This window comes from Callorhinus ursinus, unplaced genomic scaffold (genome assembly GCF_003265705.2).
Source record: "Callorhinus ursinus isolate GAN/ISIS: 27379988/994484 unplaced genomic scaffold, GSC_fseal_2.0 scaffold3, whole genome shotgun sequence".
Taxonomy (NCBI): domain Eukaryota; kingdom Metazoa; phylum Chordata; class Mammalia; order Carnivora; family Otariidae; genus Callorhinus; species Callorhinus ursinus.
In genome coordinates, this window is record NW_027397065.1 from 59,047,085 (window position 1) to 59,068,452 (window position 21,368).

The 21,368-nt window shown below is 39.4% G+C and overlaps 1 protein-coding gene across 2 annotated transcripts in view; it reads left to right on the forward strand.

Moving 5' to 3' along the window:
* CUNH5orf34 (chromosome unknown C5orf34 homolog) overlaps positions 1 to 21,368 on the forward strand; it is a 37,325-nt gene that overhangs the window by 1,190 nt on the left and 14,767 nt on the right. For both annotated transcript variants that reach the window (XM_025867312.2, XM_025867315.2), the window contains exons 2-6: positions 3,715 to 3,948; positions 4,110 to 4,199; positions 6,826 to 7,472; positions 13,687 to 13,785; positions 14,879 to 15,002. In XM_025867312.2, coding sequence (XP_025723097.1) covers positions 3,754 to 3,948; positions 4,110 to 4,199; positions 6,826 to 7,472; positions 13,687 to 13,785; positions 14,879 to 15,002 — 1,155 coding nt within the window. In that variant the 5' untranslated portion in view covers positions 3,715 to 3,753. The remainder of the gene's footprint in view (positions 1 to 3,714; positions 3,949 to 4,109; positions 4,200 to 6,825; positions 7,473 to 13,686; positions 13,786 to 14,878; positions 15,003 to 21,368) is intronic.

Here is a 21,368-nt window from a genome sequence, read left to right on the forward strand (position 1 = left end):
ACCAAATCAACAAGACATGTTAACAGGGGAGTGGAGAGAGAGTGAAAAGTCAAATATTGCTAACATTGAGATGCCATTAACTCAAATTGCAAATTCCGGAGGAGCAGGAATTTTGAAATTCACTTACTTATTCTTTCATCATTAACTAAATATCAATTGCACCCTTATTATTTGCTAAATATTGTTTTAAATGCCAGGAATACTACTGTGAATAAGACAGATGAGATCTCTGGTCTGATTGAGTTTATATCCTAGTGGAAAAAGACAAAAAGCAGGGAAAGGAATAGAATCAGTTTTGATAGTGATAGATGCTATGAGTAAAAAAGGTGAAATAGATAAAAAGTGATTGGGAGGGACGCCTGGGTGGCTCAGTTGGTTAAGCGTCTGCCTTCTGCTCAGGTCATGATCTTAGGGTCCTTGGATCAAGTCCCGCATCGGGCTCCCTGCTCCATGGGAAGCCTGCTTCTCCCTCTCCCACTCTCCCTGCTTGTGCGCTCTTTCCCCCCACCCCTCTCTCTCTGACAAATAAATAAAATCTTAAAAAAAAAAAAGTGATTGGGAGGTGGTTGGGAACAACTTTAATTGAGTTGAATAAGTCAGGCCTTTGAGGAAGTGATATTTAAGCTTAAAAGACAAAGAACCAGCCATGTAATAAGCCAGGGAAAGGACATGCTAGGCAGAAAGAACAGTGCAAAGGTTCTGAGATAGGAAACAGCTTGTTTTAAAAACATTAAAAAGGCCACTGTAGCTAAAGTGTCCTGAACAGGAGAAGAGAGTTAGGAGATGACATTTGGAGGGGAAGATGAGGCCAGATTGTATGGCTGTTATAGGTCATGGTTTGGAATTTTATTTAAGTGCAAAATGGTAGATTGTGAGCCAGGATGTGATAGATCTCATTTTTATTTTAAAAGATCCCTCTGGCTACTGTATGTAGACTGGACTTGAGGGAGGGAGGTAAGAGTGAAAGTGAAATTAGGAGATGCTACAGAAGTCTGCTTTGGTGGGAGTGACGATGTTCCATTTTAGTCATGTTCATTGAGTGATTTATCTGTGGGACAAGGACATGAAGAGAGGTCTAGCAGGCAGCTTAAAGTTCTGGGGAGAGGTCAGGTGGATTTGGAAGTTTTCTAGAGAGGGGAATTAATAAAATTGTGTGAATCTCCTCAGGAGAGACCATATGGCTTAATGTGTACTTATAGTCTGACATATTTTACAAAGGATTACAGGCCAGTCATATGTAGCTGATTACATACATTGAAAGGGCGTAAGAGTTTTCTAAAAAGCAAAGGTGGGCATAAAAGCAACATAAGTAGTTATAGTAAGAGATGATATGATAAGGTCAGGTCTTAAATCCTTGATTTAAGAGCATGGTGAAAGGAATGATTAAACTAAAAACAGAGGTAGGGGTCCCTGTTTGGCTTAGTCAGTAGAGCATGTGACTCCTAATCTCAGGATCATGAGTTCAAGCCCCATGTTGGGTGTGGAGTCTACTTAAAATTTAAAAAAATTAAAATAAAAATAGAGGTAGATGTATTGGGAGAAACCATGGCACTCCCTCCTTTTTTAAAAAAATAAAAGGCAGAGGGAAAGAGAGTTTGGTGCGGGGGAAGGTAGACAGCAGTATCACAGAGTGAGCAGTTTAGTAGGATGAAGACTGAAGTTACTGGGTATGGGAAGACATTGGTGACCGTTGTGAAACAACCTCAGTAGAAAGGTGGAGGAAGGCTGGATTGCAATGGACGGAAGATGGATGGGAGAGAAAGTAGACAATGAGTGGATATTATACTTGAGACGTTTTTTGGTAGGCAAAAAGGGTAAACTGAGGAAAGCTACTTTTTTCTGTCAGGTGAAAGTTGATCACCTGAGTAGTAGGAGATAATGTCCTAGAAGAGGATGGGCTAGTGTTTAGAAAGGAAAGTCTTAAAAAGGATGATGTCCTCGGGGCACCTGGATGGCTCAGTTGGTAAAGCTTCCAACTCTTGGTTTCGGCTCAGGTCGTGATCTTAGGGTAGTAAGATGGAGCCCTGCGTTGGGCTCCACGCTCAGCGGGGAGTCTTCTTGAAGATTCTTTCCCTCTGCCCCTCCTCCACCCTCTCTCCCTCTCTAATAAATGAATAAATATTAAAACAAAAAAGGATGATGTTCTAGAGGGAGATAGGTAAGTGTCAGAGAGCATGGCGACGGTGTTAGAAAGGAATCGTAAGATTTCCTGAGCTCTGGGACGCCTGGGTGGCTCATGGGACGCCTGGGTGGCTCAGTCAGTTAAGCGTCTGCCTTCGGCTCAGGTCATGATCCCAGTGTCCTGGGATCTAGTCCTGCACAGGCTCCTTGCTCAGCAGGGAGCCTGCTTCTCCCCCTACCTCCTTCTCCGTCTGCCTGCCCCTCCCCCTGCTTGTGCTCTCTCTCTCTCTCTCTCTCTCTCTGACAAATAAATAAAGTCTTAAAAAAAAAGATTAATTGGGCTCCTACAAAGCGACATTGCAATTCTGGCACTGGCATATGTGTTGTCTTGTTCAATCCTTGCAACAATCTTGTTACCATGCCCCATTTTACAAATAAGGAAACAAACAGCCTGAAGCATTTAGCTAGTAAATGGTGGAGTATGAATGGAACCCAACCCTCTAATTGCCCTTCATTCAACCCTATAAGGAAAGCATAGGTGATGACAGTCATTTTAGAGGTAGGGAAGAGGAAATTGAATTCAGTGAAATAAGAGTGAGTCTAAGACACTAGAAGATTACTTAGCTTGCTCAGTAGTGACATGGAACTACTTCCTTAATGTCAGACTAGGAACAAAAATCCAGGTATTGGGATTTCTTTTTCAGTGTTCTTTTTCTTAGGCCTAATAGTTACTTTTGGCCTGCCTTTTGCATATATTACAAATGATTTGCTGTATTCTTATCGCAAAGATGGAATTTGCTTATTATATGAATTGACTTACTGAGCATATAATTTACAGAAATTAAACTTCAGGAGAACTAAAGCTACTGAAATTACAAAGGCAGTTATAACTTGGTGGGCTTTCTTATCCCGTTAGGTTATCTTCCCACATTGGAGTAAAGCCCTTGGGGTTAATCAAGGCATTCTGTTCAGGTTGTTAATGTCAGATAATTTAAAAGTATGTAGTAAAATAGTCACTTCTTTTTTTTTTTTTTTTAAGATTTTATTTATTTATTTGACAGAAAGAGACAGAGAGGAAACATGAGCAGGGGGAATGGGAGAGGGAGAAGCAGGCTTCCCGCGGAGCAGGGAGCCCGATGTAGGGCTCGATCCCAGGACCCTGGGATCATGACCTGAGCTGAAGGCAGATGCTTAACGACTGAGCCACCAGGTGCCCCTAAAATAGTCACTTCTTAAAATTTATTTATTTTGCTTCTTAAAATTTTTTTTTATTTTAGAGAAAGAGAGAGCATGGGGAGAGGAGCAGAGAGGGAGGGAAAGGGAGGGGGGAAGAATCTCAAGCAGACTCTGGGCTGAGTGCAGAGCGCAATGTGGGGCTAGATCTCACAATCGTGAGATAACCTGAGCCAAAACCAAGAGTCGGATGCTTAACCAACTGAACCACCCAGGTGCCCCAATAATCACTTTTCCTCCAACAAAAATACAAGGAAATACATTTTGCTTATGTTCTTAGAAAATGCATCCATTTTCTATTATAGAACTTTTGTACATTAAGGAAACTATTTGTGCTACCCTATTTCCTATTTCCTTCAGTCTTCACCTTGGAAGGACATTTTATCCATAGTCCTAGTAATGGCAGCAGAGGTGCGAATGGTACTTTATGAAGACGATTCAGTGCAAGTGCAATATGTTGATGGTTCCAGACTGCAGCTTTCTCCATGTGGCTCTGAATTTTTATTTGAAAAGGCACCTCCTGTTTCAGCACATCCTTTAGAACAACCAGAAAGAATTCGTCAAAGGACACACTTCGTTATTAGCACTTACCGAGTAAGTAAAGATGACACAGAAACAACTCTTTCTGATGCCAGAATATTGTTAAGGTAGTCAGAGTATGGAAAGTAATCAGTATTCCAGATTACTGTCACTCTAAATTGATTTTCAAATTATTTTACATTTTTTAAGGTTACATTTTGTATTTCTTTTTGTAGGAGCAACTACAGCGAGCCCTAGATTTTCGAAATTCTTTTGCCGTTTGCCCTTTTTTATCTGAAAGCATCATACCTTCTGAAAGAAAAAAGGTAATTTTTCAAAGCTTTTTTTTATAAGTAATATTTGAGGGCAAGTAATTAGAAACAGGTAGTTTCATATTTAATCTTTTTCTTTATGAGACTTGGGAATACACATGTTGCTGTAGAATGCATAGGCTTATATTTTTCACCAGACTAGGGTGTTCTGGTATGTTAAATATTGATTGAGACCCTGAAGGTACATGGTTCATCTTCCTGCCAGAATCTTTGTAGCCAAAGATTCTACTCAGAATTTTTCTGATTGATGACTTTTTGATTCTCGGAGGTATTCAAAATTAAGAAATTGGGGTGCCTGGGTGGCTCAGATGGTTAAGCGTCTGCCTTCGGCTCAGGTCATGATCCCAGGGTCCTGGGATCCAGTCCCGCATCGGGTTCCCTGCTCCTTGGGAGCCTGCTTCTCTCTCTGCTTCTCTCTCTCTCTCTCTCTCTCCCTCTGTCTCTCATGAATGAATAAATAAAATCTTAAAAAAAAAATTAAGAAATTATGTGGCCATTTTCTGTAGTTTATGTGCAGTTAATGTTCAATAGAGATGTGTAATTACTTATAGATATGTACATTTTATTTTTTTGCTCATATTCTATTTTGAACTTTTATGAATAATAATATAGCTATCATTTATTGAGGATTTACTTTGTGTCAAGAATTAGGAATGATAGTAAACATATTTAATAACACCAGTCAGTATGGCATGGGTTCCTGATAATCAAAATGGATGTCCAGCCAGTCAAACAGGTATATTCAGCCCCTTTTTACAGGTGAGGGCACTAAATCTCAGAGAGTTTACCTAATCTTGTTCGTGGACATTTTCTAAAAGGCAGTCAGGATTTGAACCAAGTTTATCTGACTCTGAAGACTATGTCTTTTAATCACTTTCTGCTACTGTCATGATGGCAAAGGAGCCAAGAAAAACTAAGCTGTAACTTAGTCTATAAGGGTATTTGCTGCAGACGCTGTAGTAGGATTATTAGATAATCTAATTCTAGAAGAGAGAACTTTTTTTTTTAAGATTCATTAATTTATTTGAGAGAGAGCTCGCGTGAGGGGAGAGGCAGAGGGAGAGGGAGAAGCAGACTCCCTGCAGAGCAGGGAGCCCAATATGGGGCTCAATGCAGGGCTCCATCCCAGGACCCTGGGACCATTACCTGAGCTGAAGGCAGACACTTAACCAACTGAGCCACCCAGGTGCCCCGAAAAGAGAACCTTCTTAACTGACCATCCTTACAAGCCAGCTTTGCCATCAGTGAATACTGTACTAACATCTGTACACATAAATAGCACTATAAGTTTAAGAGGCTTCCTTGACACTAGTTTTTGTAAATTTAAGGTTTTATATAAATGGAAACTGAAATGTTTAACTGTTGCCAAGATTAATTGATTAAAAGACTGTTACGTGAAAAACAAACTGAGGGTTCTAGAGGGGAGGGGGTGGGGGGATGGGTTAGCCTGGTGATGGGTATTAAGGAGGGCACGTTCTGTATGGAGCACTGGGTGTTATACGCAAACAATGAATCATGGAACACTACATCAAAAACTAATGATGTAATGTATGGTGATTAACATAACATAATAATAAAAAATATTTATGGGTTAAAAAAAGACTGTTACGTGACACCTACTGTTTTTATCTTATATGAAGAGATGTAGTAGGCACTGGCACCTGTTACAAGTCTGTTTGCTATTGGTCAGGATCAGTTTACCTTTGAGTAATTTTTTTTTTTAGATTTATTTATTTATTTATTTGAGAGAGAGAGGGAGAGAGGGTGCGTGCAAGTGGGCGGGGGGCAGAGGGCGAGAACCCCCAAGCTGACTCCCTGCTGAACGCAGAGCCCGACACAGGGCTCTATCTCACGACGCATGAGATGATGACCTGAGCCAAAACCAAGAGTCCAACACTCAACTGACTGAGCCACCCAGGCACCCCTAGTAATTCAGTTTTTAAAAAATGTTGCTCTTTAAGCTGCCTGGAATTTATTTTAGGGTATGGTATGCCAGGTGCTACCTAGGATAGGTACTTTATACATGTTATCTTATTTAGTCTATTGGATAACCCTTTTGAGATAGCGTTTCCCACATGCTATTCAGTAATTCCAGTACCATTTATTAAGTCATTCTCCCCTTCCCTCCTTGTTTTGAAAAGTTTATGTTATCACATGTAACATCTTAAAATATGGTTGATTCTATTTCCTTATTATTTGAGTTGCTCTGTCAATGATTTTTATACTAGTTCCATACCATTTAAGTTGTGATTGCTTTGAATATAGTACATTGTGGTGGTGTTTGTACATTGTAGTGCTGGTCTTCCCTCATTAATATTCTTTTTCAGGGTAGACTTTTGGGAAGGGCTGAAAATCTATCTCTTTTTCTTCTCTTTCATTTTTTATCTGTGTGTGTGTGTGTTTTACATCTCTCTAAGAGAAATAATCTTAACAATATCAAATATCCTGTGGAAAAATACATATAGGCCGACACCTGGCTCACCATTTTTCATTCTCTCTAGGTAGTAAAACACAAACCCAACTTCAAGAGCTTTCTTACACAATATATAAGCATCAAATGTATGGAAACATTGGACTGCTGACAAAATGCTCCCCATCTCTCTTTCTCCCCTCTACTCAGCGTATCTTCGTTGACTTCTCAGAAGCGAGATGGCCCAGTCCTGACACTGCTGATGGCGTGGTATCTATGGAGAGGGGCAGTGTGAAGATAGCATCGTTGGATGGGCACGCATACCTTTGCCTTCCCAGATCGCAGCATGAATTTACAGTACATTTTTTGTGTAAAGTAAGCCAGAAGCCAGACTCGTCTATAGTATTGTCAGAAAAGAAGAATCAAGCCGGAAAGGACAAACTAGTTGAGAAAGCAGGCAAAATCTGTACATATGGAAGTTTATCAAGACAGAGACTGAAGAATAAAGAAAATGACCTTTATTGTCAGCTCACGAAATCCAAGGAACCTTTAGAGAAGAAGAGCTGTGTAGGTGGAGCTGAAGGGAGGGAGGAGCCACCCCCTCCTGGTACACGACACACATGTGTATACACATGGGTGAAGCAGCGCTGGCCCGTGGCCTCCTGCCCAGAGGAATGGAAGTATCCTTTGTCTTTAGCACTTCATTTTCATAGTAAAATCAGCAGTATGTCAAGAAGTGATGCAGACATCACCCGGAGTAGAACATTAACTTCTGAGATTTCAGAGGAAAGAGGAAAAGAGGTTTCTGCTCTTCCCAGGGCCCTGTTACTCAGCTGTCCTGTCCCCCACCTGCACAGGTAATGGAAGAATGGCTTCTTTGTCATCAAGCTCTTGTCAGAGCCAGTCCTTAAGTAAAGATAATTTTTCTTTCTCAGTCATCTGCTACCATTCTTAAGGAAAGTTCAGTGATCCAAAATTTTGCTAATAACCGATAGTAAATCATTTCCCTAGCCCATGTGTTGCTTATGTTCCTTACTCTGTGCCCATGCATTGAGTGTTTATGGAAGGCTGACCGTACCCTACATACTTTGTAAAGCACAGAGACTATAGAGATGACCAAGACACAGTCCCTGCTTTCTAGGAGCTTAGACTCTATGAAGATCACTGTCACTGAAAAGATGATTAAAGTGTGCTAAGTGTTGGCACAGGGCTGTGGTGGGGAGCACAGAGAAACATCAGCTGCCTCTCTGTGGAGTCCTTGCATTGGTTGCTGGAGCATGGATCTGACTGATTTATGATCCTGGGTTCTTTCTTTCATACCTAGTCTTAGAGGCCACACCTATCTTTGGTTAGCTGACTATAAATTGATTCATTGAACATTTTTGAAAAAAGTGGTAAACGTGGAGAGGTTTCTGGAGGCCAGATATAAACATTTTCCCTCGACTAAGAGGTGAATAACTTCTGTAAATAGCACAGTAGTGATGGTAATAGCTGACACAAAGTGCTTACGTGCCAGGCACCTTGGTACTTCACCTATTGGATTATCATACAAATTGCATGAGGTAAGTACTGTTATCACCCCATTTTGCAGAGGAACTTGAGACACAGGAAGCTTATGAATTTTTTTATTATGTTATGTTAATCACCATACATTACATCATTAGTTTTTGATGTAGTGTTCTATGATTCATTATTTGCGTATAACACCCAGTCCTCCATGCAGAATGCGCCCTCTTTAATACCCATCACCAGGCTAACCCATCCTCCCACTGCCCTCCCCTCTAGAACCCTCAGTTTGTTTTTCAGAGTCCATCGTCTCTCATGGTTCGTCTCCCCCTCCGACTCCCCCCCCTTCATTCTTCCCCTCCTGCTATCTTCTTTTTTTTTTTAACATATAATGTATTATTTGTTTCAGAGGTATAGCTCTGTGATTCAACAGTCTTGCACAATTCACAGCACTCACCATAGCACATACCCTCCCCAATGTCTATCACCCAGCCACCCCATCCCTCCCACCCCCCACCACTCCAGCAACCCTCAGTTTGTTTCCTGAGATTAAGAATTCCTCATATCAGTGAGGTCATATGATACATGTCTTTCTCTGACTTATTTCGCTCAGCATAACACTCTCCAGTTCTATCCATGTCATTGCAAATGGCAAGATTTCATTCCTTTTGATGGCTGCATAATATTCCATTGTATATATGTACCACATCTTCTTTATCCATTCATCTGTTGATGGACAGCTTGGCTCTTTCCACAGTTTGGCTATTGTGGACATTGCTGCTATAAACATCGGGGTGCACATACCCCTTCGGATCCCTACATTTGTATCTTTGGGGTAAATACTCAGTAGTGCAATTGCTGAATCGTATGGTAGCTCTATTTTCAACTTTTTGAAGAACCTCCATACTGTTTTCCAGAGTGGCTGCACCAGTTTTCATTCCCACCCACAGTGTAGGAGGGTTCCCCTTTCTCCGCATCCCCGCCAACATCTGTCATTTCCTGACTTGTTAATTTTAGCCATTCTGACTGGTGTGAGGTGATAGCTCATTGAGATTTTGATTTGGATTTCCCTGATGCCGAGAGATGTTGAGCACTTTTTCATGTGTCTGTTGGCCATTTGGATGTCTTCTTTGGAAAAATGTCTGTTCATGTCTTCTGCCCATTTCTTGATTGGATTATTTGTTCTTTGGGTGTTGAGTTTAAGAAGTTCTTTATAGATTTTGGATACTAGCCCTTTATCTGATATGTCATTTGCAAATATCCTCTCCCATTTTGTCAGTTGTCTTTTGGTTTTGTCTTTTGGTTTTGTTGACTGTTTCTTTTGATGTACAAAAGCTTTTTATCTTGATGAGGTCCCAATAGTTCATTTTTGCCCTTGCTTTCCTTGCCTTTGGCGATGTTTCTAGGAAGAAGTTGCTGTGGCTGAGATCGAAGAGGTTGCTGCCTGTGTTCTCCTTTAGGATTCTGATGGACTCCTGTCTCACATTTAGGTCTTTCAACCATTTTGAGTCAATTTTTGTATGTGGTGTAAGGAAATGGTCCAGTTTCATTCTTCTGCATGTGGCTGTCCAATTTTCCCAAGACCATTTGTTGAAGAGACTGTCTTTTTTCCATTGGACATTCTTTCCTGCTTTTTCGAAGATTAGTTGACCATAGAGTTGAGGGTCCATTTCTGGGCTCTCTATTCTGTTCCATTGATCTATGTGTCTGTTTTTGTGCCAGTACCATACTGTCTTGATGATGACACCTTTGTAATAGAGCTTGAAGTCCGGAATTGTGATGCCACCAGCTTTGCTTTTCTTTTTCAACATTCCTCTGGCTATTTGGGGTCTTTTCTGGTTCCATACAAATTTTAGGATGATTTGTTCCATTTCTTTGAGAAAAGTGGATGGTATTTTTTTTTTTTAAAGTTTTCAGTTACTTTCTTTTTTTTTTTTTAAGATTTTATTTATTCATTTGAGACACAGAGATAGAGAGAGAGAGAGAGCATGAGCAGGGAGAGAGGCAGAGGGAGAAAGAGAAGCAGGCTTCCCACTGAGCCAGGAGCCCGATGCGGGGCTCGATCCCAGGATCCTGGGATCATGACCCGAGCCGAAGGCAGACGCTCAACCATCTGAGCCACCCAGGCGCCCAGTGGATGGTATTTTGATGGGGATTGCATTGAATGTATAGATTGCTCTAGGTAGCATTGACATCTTCCCAATATTTGTTCTTCCAATCCATGAGCATGGAACATTTTTCCATTTCTTTGTGTCTTCCTCAATTTCTTTCATGAGTATTTTATCGTTTTCTGAGTACAAATCCTTTGCCTCTTTGGTTAGATTTATTCCTAGGTATCTTATGGTTTTGGGTGCAGTTGTAAATGGGATCAATTCCTTAATTTCTTTCTTCTGTCTTGTTGGTGTATAGGAATGCCACTGATTTCTGTGCATTGATTTTATATCCTGCCACTTTACTGAATTCCTGTATGAGTTCTAGCAGTTTTGGGGTGGAGTCTTTTGGGTTTTCCACCTAAAGTTTCATATCATCTGCAAAGCTTGAGAGTTTGACTTCTTTGCCGATTCGGATGCCTTTTATTTCTTTTTGTTGTCTGATTGCTGTGGCTAGGACTTCTAATACTCTGTTGAATAGCAGTGGCAATAGTGGACATCCCTGCTGTGTTCCTGACCTTAGGGGGAAAGCTCTCAGGTTTTCCCCATTGAGAATGATATTCACTGTGGGTTTTTCATAGATGGCTTTTATGATATTGAAGTATGTGCCCTCTATTCCTATATTCTGAAGAGTTTTGATCAAGAAAGGATGCTGTACTTTGTCAAATGCTTTTTCTGCTTCTATTGAGAGGATCATATGGTTCTTGTTCTTTCTTTTATTAATGTATTGTATCACATTGATTGATTTGCAGATGTTGAACCAACCTTGCAGCCCAGGGATAAATCCCACTTGGTCATGGTGAATAATCCTTTTAATGTACTGTTGGATCCTATTGGCTAGTATTTTGGTGAGAATTTTTGCATCCATGTTCATCAAGGACATTGCTCTGTAATTCTCCTTTTTGATGGGGTCTTTGTCTGGTTTGGGGATCAAGGTAATGGTGGCCTCATAGAACAAGTTTGGAAGTTTTCCTTCCATTTCTATTTTTTGGAACAATTTCAGAAGGATAGGTATTAATTCTTCTTTAAATGTTTGGTAGAATTCCCCTGGGAAGCCATCTGGCCTTGGGCTTTTGTTTGTTGGGAGATTTTTGATGACTGCTTCAATTTCCTTAGTGGTTATAGGTCTGTTCAGGTTTTCTATTTCTTCCTGGTTCAGTTTTGGTAGTTGCTACATCTCCAGGAATGCATCCATTTCTTCCAGGTTATCTAATTTGCTGCATATAGTTGCTCATAATATGTTCTTATAATTGTTTGTATTTCCTTGGTGTTGGTTGTGATCTCTCCTCTTTCATTCATGATTTTGTTGATTTGGGTCATTTCTCTTTTCTTTTTGATAAGTCTGGCCAGGAGTTTATCAATCTTGTTAATTCTTTCAAAGAACCAGCTCCTAGTTTCGTTGATCTGTTCTACTGTTCTTTTCGTTTCTATTTCATTGATTTCTGCTCTGATCTTTATTATTTCTCTTCCCCTGCTGGGTTTAGGCTTTATTTGCTGTTCTTTCTCCAGCTCCTTTAGGTGTAGAGTTAGGTGGTGTACTTGAGACCTTTCTTGTTTCTTGAGAAAGGCTTGTATTGTTATATACTTTCCTCTTAGGACTGCCTTTGCTGCTTCCCAAAGATTTTGAACAGTTGTGTTTTCATTTTCATTTGTTTCCATGAATTTTTTAAATTCTTCTTTAATTTCCTGGTTGACCCATTCATTCTTCAGTAGGATGCTCTTTAGCCTCCATGTATTTGTTTTCTTTCCGACTTTCCTCTTGTGATTGAGTTCTAGTTTCAAAGCATTATGGTCTGAAAATATGCAGGGAATGATCCTAATCTTTTAGTACCGGTTGAGATCTGATTTGTGACCTAGGATGTGATCTATTCTGGAGAATGTTCCATGGGCACTAGAGAAGAATGTGTATTCTGTTGCTTTGGGATGGAGTGTTCTGAATATATCTGTGAAGTGCATTTGGTCCAGTGTGTCATTTAAAGTCTTTATTTCCCTGTTGATCTTTTGCTTAGATGATCTGTCTATTTCAGTGAGGGGGGTGTTAAAGTCCCCCACTATTATTGTATTGTTGTCGATGTGTTTCTTTGCTTTTGTTATTAACTGACTTATATAATTGGCTACTCCCATGTTAGGGGCGTAGATATTTACAGTTGTTAGATCTTCTTGTTGGATAGACCCTTTAAGTATGATCTAGTGTCCTTCCTCATCTCTTATTACAGTCTTTGGTTTAAAATCTAATTTGTCTGATATAAGGATTGCCACCCCAGCTTTCTTTTGATGTCCATTAGCATGGTAAATGGTTTTCCACCCCTTCACTTTCAATCTGGGGGTGTCTTTGGGTCTAAAATGAGTCTCTTGCAGACAGCATATCAATGGGTCTTGTTTTTTTATCCAATCTGATAGCCTGGAGACACAGGAAGGTTAAATAACCTGAGCAAAGTCACATAGCTAGCATGTGTAGAATTGGGCTTTGATCCCAGGTTGTCTCTGAATATATATTTGTTATTTAAAGCAAAACAGGGGAGTGATTTTTCAGGCTTGTCATGATTATCTAGTTAAAACTGGAAGTTCCAGTGTTATAAGTACACATTGAAAGAGATTTAGGCTTCCAGATGAATAGTTTTCAATAACTTGCCACTAACCTTAAAGTCCATTATCTTTAAGCATGGCTTAATAGGCCTTCCATTTTCTGATCCCTTCCTACATCTGTAATCCTCACCACGCTTCCCTTGCTTTTTCTACTCGTGGCCTTTTTACAATCTCTAGAATGCCTGTCCAAACTTTGTTTGCCACCTCACCTGCTCTGTTCTTGGCCAGGAGCACTGCTTTATCTTTCTCAGCTCGCTAACTTGTGTGCATTTCCAGGTCTCAGCAGAAGTTTTCTTCCTTCGGGTGGTTGTCCTAAAGTTCCCAGACAGGATTAGGTTCTTCTACAGTCCCACAGCATCCAGCAATTCTCCTTTTTTTGTGTTCTCTGTCTACTGTTTAACATCCCTGCTTGATAAGAATCTTCACTGAGGGCAGTGACTGTGTCTGCTTTTTTGGGTGTTATATCCCCAGTGTGTGTGGCATAGATAGTGCAGAAAATATTTGTTGTTTGAATCCTAAATTTTAAAGCTTAGTAAAACTGTTCATTTATGTCATTGTGCTGAGATTGAATAATGAGATTGTTAAAAATACTGAAAAAAATACATGGAAAAATAAGTTTTCAATTTCCTTCATATACCTTTATGTTAATTTTTGCTTTTCTTTGCTCTAGCAAGTTAAGCAAGAAATACATCTTGTTCCAATTTTAGTACATGTGCTGCTGAAGTGAGCACAAGAAATACATCTTGTTACAGTAGCACTATTTTGTTGAATTCTAAAGGTAATTATGTTAAGCGACCAGAATTACAAGCTTGTACTTTGTCCTTCACAGGTGGAATTTTTGTGATTCACTTTCACAAGGACAGTTTGATGAAGAATATTCCTATGCTGAGTTAGTGAAAGTGGTTTGGTACAAAGGTGTAACTTACCGGTAAGGCACCTGTGTTGGAGTGGGAGCTCTTTAGCGATGTCAGAGGGGAGGGGACTAGCCCTGCAGACAGACTCCCACAAAAGGACAGTTTGGCGAGGGCCATCATTCTTCTGTTTGGTCCTAAATATTATAGGTCTCAAAACTTAGTTTTATGAGTGCACATAGGGGTCTTGTGACTAATTCACATTAACCATATTCACAGGATTTTTGTGACAACTCCAGAGCCAGTGAGGATTAGTTTTCCTGGTGAATGAAATACTCATGTCAGTTATTTAGGATTCCTCTTCCAAGCATCAGGGGATCTAGCTGTCTGAATTAGTCACATCAAAATGTTGCCTGTTGAGCATGGAATTAGAGAAGATTAGAGGCTCCTCTGTGTCTGCACTATCCCATTGAATTATTCCTACCCCACCACAAAGTATACCTCTCTGGTGACTAGAATACTAATATTGGCTAGATTCATGGTTTCACTACTATAAATAATGCTAGAAAAGCACTGCAAAATGTTGTTCTTTGGGCTCTCGTTTTATACATGAAAGCCCACTCCCTCCGGACAATATATTCTTCATATATTAAAAAAAAAAAATAGACTTGGCTAAAGTTTTTGTACATTATATACCCAGTCCCTTGATTGTACTTGGCTGCTTCAGATATGATCAGTCACCTTCTCTTAGAGATGGCTCCTTTTACACATGGCTAATCTCATTCATCAGATACTGATTCTACTAGTTTCATTATTGAAGAATATCCTATTTTCGGGTTCTGGAGTTGTCATATTTAACTTCTTTGCAGTGAGCATTTCTTTGGTGATTAGTATATGCCAGCTACCATGATTGGCAGTGGGGATACCAAGATGATAAGATGCCTGACTTCCAAAAACTAGGCTCAGTTGTTGAAATAGGTACGTTAACCAATTCTATGTGTTTTATTTATTTTTTGCAAAAAATTTAATTTAGCTGGTTGGGTGCAGAGTTTGAAATTATCCATTTTGCTGGATAGGCAAAATCCCATACTAATTTGTTTGTTTGATTGCTCTCATTTATGTTTTAATCTAAATTAGAAAAAAAAATTAATGATTGTTTTTCTTCCTTAGACTAAACCATAAAAATGTGAACTCAGTAGAGATTTATCCTGGAGATGGATCTGTTTTCAAATCAGAGGGAGCTTATTTTGGGAGGTATTTTACGTATTATTCCATTCAAGAAGGATCAGAAGAGGTAAGCTGACAATTAGGTCTCAGCTCAAGAATTTGTATATAGCTATTTCTAAATAATTCTGAATATATATAGGAAATTTGATCTTTACATAACATTGCTTGCCTACTACTATGCAGTCTGGAGAATTCATATAACGTTTTGCCAACATTGTCACAGTGATTACTAGTCACCTTATTTTTATTGCATTTTTATCCTGTATTCTGCCAGTCATTTGCCTAAGTAATTTGTGTTGTTTTTTTTTTTTTAAGATTTTCTTCTTAAGTAAGCTCCACACCCAAGGTAGGGCTCGAACTTACAACCTTGAGATCAAGAGTCACACACTGTACCGACCGAGCCAGCCAGGTGCCCCAATTTATGTTTAAATCGGAAGTTAAATTTAAACTTCTCATGTCATAGAATTTATCAATAAGGAAACACTAAAACCAGCAGCATTACTTTGAATCAGTATTCTTTGAATTAATGTATGCACATTCTTTTTTTCCCCACCATGTAACTGTTTGCATATTTAAAATACCTCCTAACTCCTAAATGTTTATATACAACTAGAAAGTTGAACAAGGGGCACCTGGGTGGCACAGTCACTTGGGCGTCCAACTCTTGGTTTTGGCTCAGGTTGTGATCTCAGGGTTGTGGGATCGAGCCCCGTGGTGGGCTCCATGCTGAGCATGGAGTCTGCTTGGGATTCCCTCTCCCTCGGCCTCTTCCCACCCTCTTTAAAAAAAAAGAAAGAAAGAATGTTGAACAAGATTGTTCTCTGTTTTTGAAAGCAGTAAAACATAACATGATATATTTAATCTATCAGACCAAAATGTAGTCATATGGCTATATTATTAATAGTCTAAATTTGCTCGTTCCCAATCTGACATTTGACATCCACCATTATGTAAGGATCACCGTAGTATCCCCTGGCTTTGCTTTGCAGGATGGAACATAATGAGTATGTTTCTTTCCATATTACAGAGTGGAATTTTGAGTGATCATTTGTTTATCCACTTGTTCCATCTATACTTCCCACTGCCCCCTCCACTCCCTATTTATATTTTAAGTAAATCCCAAATATCTTTCCATTCATTAATATTTATATATACATATAACATATATATAGGAACAGATTTCCCACTGGGTCTGTTTGTAGGAAAGTGTTCATTTATTCAATACATATTAATTGAATACTCCTAGGCAGACACTCTGTCAGGCACTGGGTAAGGATGAAGAGCTCCTGCCCTCAAGGGTTCACAGCCTAGTAGTCAGTCAGATAGGCAAACGCGCAAATGAAATAAAAGTGTGACCAGTATTCTGTGTGTGTGTGTGTGTGTGTGTGTGTGTGTCCAGTGTATGAGACAAGTAAACAGGCAAATAGAGTAGGTATGCATACCTACACTGCTGACTGCTATGTATTGGGAATTTGAAAATGTACAATAAATATGCTACATCTTCCTGGAGCTTCAGTTTTACTCAAAGGTGTAAAGGGGAAGGATGATAATTTTTTTTTAAAGATTTTTATTTGAGAGAGAGAGAAAGCATGAGTAGGGGGGAGGGGTAAAGGGAGAGGGAGAAACAGACTCCCTGCTGAGCAAGGAGCTTGACACAGGGCTGGAGCCCAGGACCCTGAGATCATGACCTGAGCTGAAGGTAGACGCTTAACTGACTGAGCCATCCAGGTGCCCCAGTGATGATAATTTTTATACTGAAGCCAACGTATCAGGAGGAGAAACATGAGCTTTGGGGATGAAACAGAAGGTCCAGACCAGTTGTGCCTTTGTGGGGGACTGCTTCAGGCTTCACTCTCAGACTACCTTTGTAAGCAACACTTCAGCTCTGTCCACTTGAATGAGGAGATTTAGGAACAATTGGCTATCTTTTCAGGATAAATTGTTTGCTCCTTACTTTAACCCATACTCGAAAATAAATTCCAGATGGATTAAAGGGCTAAATGTAAGAAACCAAACTTTCTCATGTTAGAAGAAAATATGGAAGAACAATATTTATAATCTTGGGGGACGGAGGTCTTCTTAAATACAGTACAAAACACCAGAAGGCATAAAATAAAAGTTTGGCAACCTTGAAATTATCAAACTTATGTTAAATTTTAAATATTTAACTTCTGTTAAATTAGATAAAGCCAAAAAGATAAGCAGAGGCCTAGAAGAAAATATTCTACGCTATAAATCAGAATAAAAAGACCAAAAAAACCCCCACAAACTCTTGTAGAAAAATGAGTAAACGATAAGAATGGTTAAGCCATAGAAAAGGCAATATAAATAACTCCAAATATGTGGAAACATATTAGGCTTTACTGCTTGCATCAAAGAAATGCAAATTAAAATAACGTATGTTTTCACTCATGAAATTATCTAAAGGTTGATAGTGTCTACTCTATGGGCAAGGGTGTGGTGTAAAGGGTGCTTCATAGTGCTGGTTGGAGTGTAAATTGATTCACCCTTCATGAAGGACAATTTGAAATATCAAGTTAAATTGGCTAGAAATTCTGCCTCTAGGCATCTATTCTAGCAGAATATTAGCACATATACACAAAGAAATACGGCCAAGGTTGTGGGTTGTAGCATTGTTTGTAGTAGCAAAAAACTGGAGGCAGTCTAAATGCTTATCAGCAGAGAAATGGTGAAATGAGCTGTGTGGCCAGATTATGGGGCTGCTGTGCAGCAGTTTAAAGGAATGAGGAAGATGTAGATGCATAGAGAGAGAGAGATTGAAAGATCTCCAAGACACTGAAAAAGGAAAGTTGCAGAAGAACATGTACAGTGGTATCTTCTGTAAAGAAAAACCCCAAACCCAAATATATTACTGTATATAATACACATGTAAATGCACAGGGGAAGATCTGGGCAGATAAAAACCAAACTGAAGGGACACCTGGGTGGCTCAGTTGGTTAAGCGTCTGACTCTTGATTTTGGCTCAGGTCATGATCTCAGCACTGTGAGATCGAGCCCGGCATCAGGCTCCATGCTCAGCAAGGAGTCGGCTTGAGATTCTCTCTCTCCCTCTGCCTCTCCCACTCGTGCTCTCTATCTCTGTCTCTCTCAAGTAAATAGATAAATCCCTTAAACCTTAAAACTGAAGTGGTTAATTTTGGGGAGGAGTTTGGGATTTTGTGAGGGAGGAAAAGTAGGGAGGGACTTAAATCTTGTATATTTTTAGCTTTGTTTTCGTCAAAAAAAAATAGTGATGTATTGCTACTTGTACACTTAAATTTTTATTTATTTTTTTTAAAGATTTTTTATTTATTTATTTGAGAGAGAGAATGAGAGAGAGAGAGCGCGCGCACATGAGGGGGAGGGGCAACACTTAAATTTTTTAAATAGGAAAGATGTAATTGCTTCTGTAGAGATAAGAACTTGGTGCTCTGGAACCACATAAGGAGGGGCACCTGACCTAGTTTGGGGGAAAAGTCTTCTGGAGGATGACATGGCTAAGCTAGGATCTATAATTATATTTTATTTTTTAAGTAATCTCTACACCCAACATGGGGCTCAAACTCACAACCCCAAGATCAAGAGTTGGATCAAGAGTTGGATGCTCTACTCTGAGCCAGGCAGGTGTCCCTAGACCTATGATTTTAAAGAAGGAGTTATACAGAAGAAGGATAGAGGTTGGAGGAGTATATAGCTGAGGGAACACTACTTGCTCCACTCCTTGCCTGGCTGGCTTCTTGTTGGTAAAATTTCTATTTAAATGTCATCTCCTCAAGGAGGCTTTTCCTGACTATCCAAATTAAAGAAGCTACCTATGACACTCTCTGTCATGGTACCCTCCTCTTTTTTTCTTCCCAGCAATTAATACTATGTGACATTTTCTTACTGATTAATGTTTGTTTGCTAACTAGCCCACACTAGAAGTAAGCCCTATCTTGTTCAACACACTATTATCGCTAGAGCATAGAAGAGGTAGATAAATGTCACCTAACTAGAGGCTGGGGCGAGTGTGGAGTGTTGAAGGAAATGAAAATGCTATAGATAGAATGCTGTAGAGATCGAGTGTGGGGGGGAATGTCCAGGGAAGAGACTAAATCACTAAGTTTGGCCAGCTCATAAATGGGTCATGAGAAACCATATTGCTTTTGCAGAGCCACTGAAGGATTTAAGTAGGGAAATGACATCCTATTTTTGTTAGGTCATTTTAGAGGAAGATAAACTGGAGTGGGGAAGAGGTAGACCAGTTAGAAGACATTTATAGTAGTTCAGGGAAGAAAGTATGAGGACTAGGTAGTGGTAATGAGAATGGAAACATAGGAATGGACACAAGAAATATTAAGGAAACAGAACTGTTGGCTGACTGGATATTGGGGATGAGGAAGGAGTTGAAAATGATGGCAGATTATTGAATAAATCAATGAGTGGTGGTGGCAGGCACAGTATTAAACCAAAATTTTATCAAATCTAAATTATTGAATAAATCAATGAGTGGTGGTGGCAGGCACAGTATTAAACCAAAATTTTATCAAATCTAAATTGTTTTGATCTTACTGGGAGGTGTCAATAAAACATTTAAATTCTATTCGATCTCAACCCCATGTGCCTAAAAGTGAGATACTCTTAATTATAAGATATATCCAGATGTCATAGAGGTTAAATTGTGAAAAATGAGCATCTTAGAATTGATGAAATAGGGCAGTGGAAAAGACAAGAACTCTCAAGGAACTCAGTATCCAAAAGAAAAAGATGTAAATAGTTAAAATGCAATAGTTTGAGTGCCTATCATGTGCCTTAGCACATTGCTAATAAATGCTGGGGATACAGAGGTCAGTAAAACAGACACAGCCCCTACCTTCACGAAGCTCTATTCTAGCAGGGAAGACAGACATTCAGTAAAAAAGTATTAAATTGAAATCATAATGAAAACCAAGAAGCTAGAGTGGAGGGTACTATGCTTGTGGACATAACTAGGGATTTCACCTAGTCTGTGGGACCTCAGTAATGGCTTCCCTGAGAAGAAGGAAAAGTAGGCATTAGACAAAGGGAGATGATGGAGGAGGGAACTGAATTCCAAGGAGAGGGAACACACCAAAGGTATATATGAAGTAGAGAAGGAGAAAATGTGAATTTTGAAATGAAGGTAATTCCATTTTCTACATGTTGAAGTGAGATATCCAGCGGAGAAGCTTAGTAGAGAAGAGGAAGGACTATTTTTTGAGTACCTACTATATACTAAATTCTGTCCTGGGTGCTTTATATATGTATTATATCGTTAATCCTCAGTCTAGGTGGTAGGTAGTATCCCCATTTCACAGGTTGTAGGCACCAAGGTTTATAAAAGTCTGCATAAGGCATGCCTGGGTGGCTCTGTCGGTTGGACCAATGACTCTTGGTTTCAGCTGGGGTCATGGTCTTCTCTCCTGGTTGTGAGATTGAGCCTGCCTGGGTGGGGCTCCTGCTTACTGTGGAGTCCGCTTCAGATTCTTCCTCCCTCTCCTCCCTGCTCTGCCAGCTGCCCCCCGCCCCGCCACCCTGCTGCATGCACTTTCTCTCTCTCTCTCTCATGAATGAATGAATGGATGAATAAAATCTTAAAAAAACCCAAAAGGTTACATAAACCTGTCCATCATTATAGTTAGTAAGAGGCATACCTGTGATTTGAATCCAGCTTTGTCTTAACTTCAAAGCCCATCTTCTCTCACTGATGGTAAAGCATGTATGGGCTATATTCTCTTGTGGTTCAAATTAGATCTGTGCTACTTCTTAGCCCTCAAATTTCGATTTCCTCATCTAAAAAAAATAGGCATTAATAGTTCTTATCTCAGAATTGTTTTGAAGAGTAAATGAAATAACCATGTAAATTACATAGCATAGCACCTAGCATATAGTATCTGTTCAATAAATGTTAGCTGTTGATATTATATTTATTATGAACACAACTTTGGACTCTGCTGGTATTACCCAGGAAGAAGTCAGGAAATCAGAAAACAAGGCTGAAGACAGAACCCAGGGAAACACAAGTATTAAAGAGTCTGAGAAAGAGGGAATAACAATATTTTTTAATTCAAGAAGCTGAGCTTATAAATAATATGTCTTCCACAAACTGTAGCGATAGTTCTTCCATTAACAAAACATAATAAAATTATATAATTTGTTCAATTAAAATAGTTTTTTAAACCTATATAGGCTTTTTTTTTTTTTTGGTCTAAAGGTAAAGTGGGGCTTATATGATATTTTCTGCTAATGTGTAGGAAAATTAATTTGGTTGCCATATTAAGTACAGCCAGAATTTAAAGTGGGCAGTAAGTTATAGGGTATCAGAATGCAACTTTTGTAACTATCCAGGATGAAAGCTAGACTACAGAAAAAATGGGAAAAAAGGAAAGCATAAAATAACTTTAAAAATATACCTTTTATGGGCTTTTGATTAAG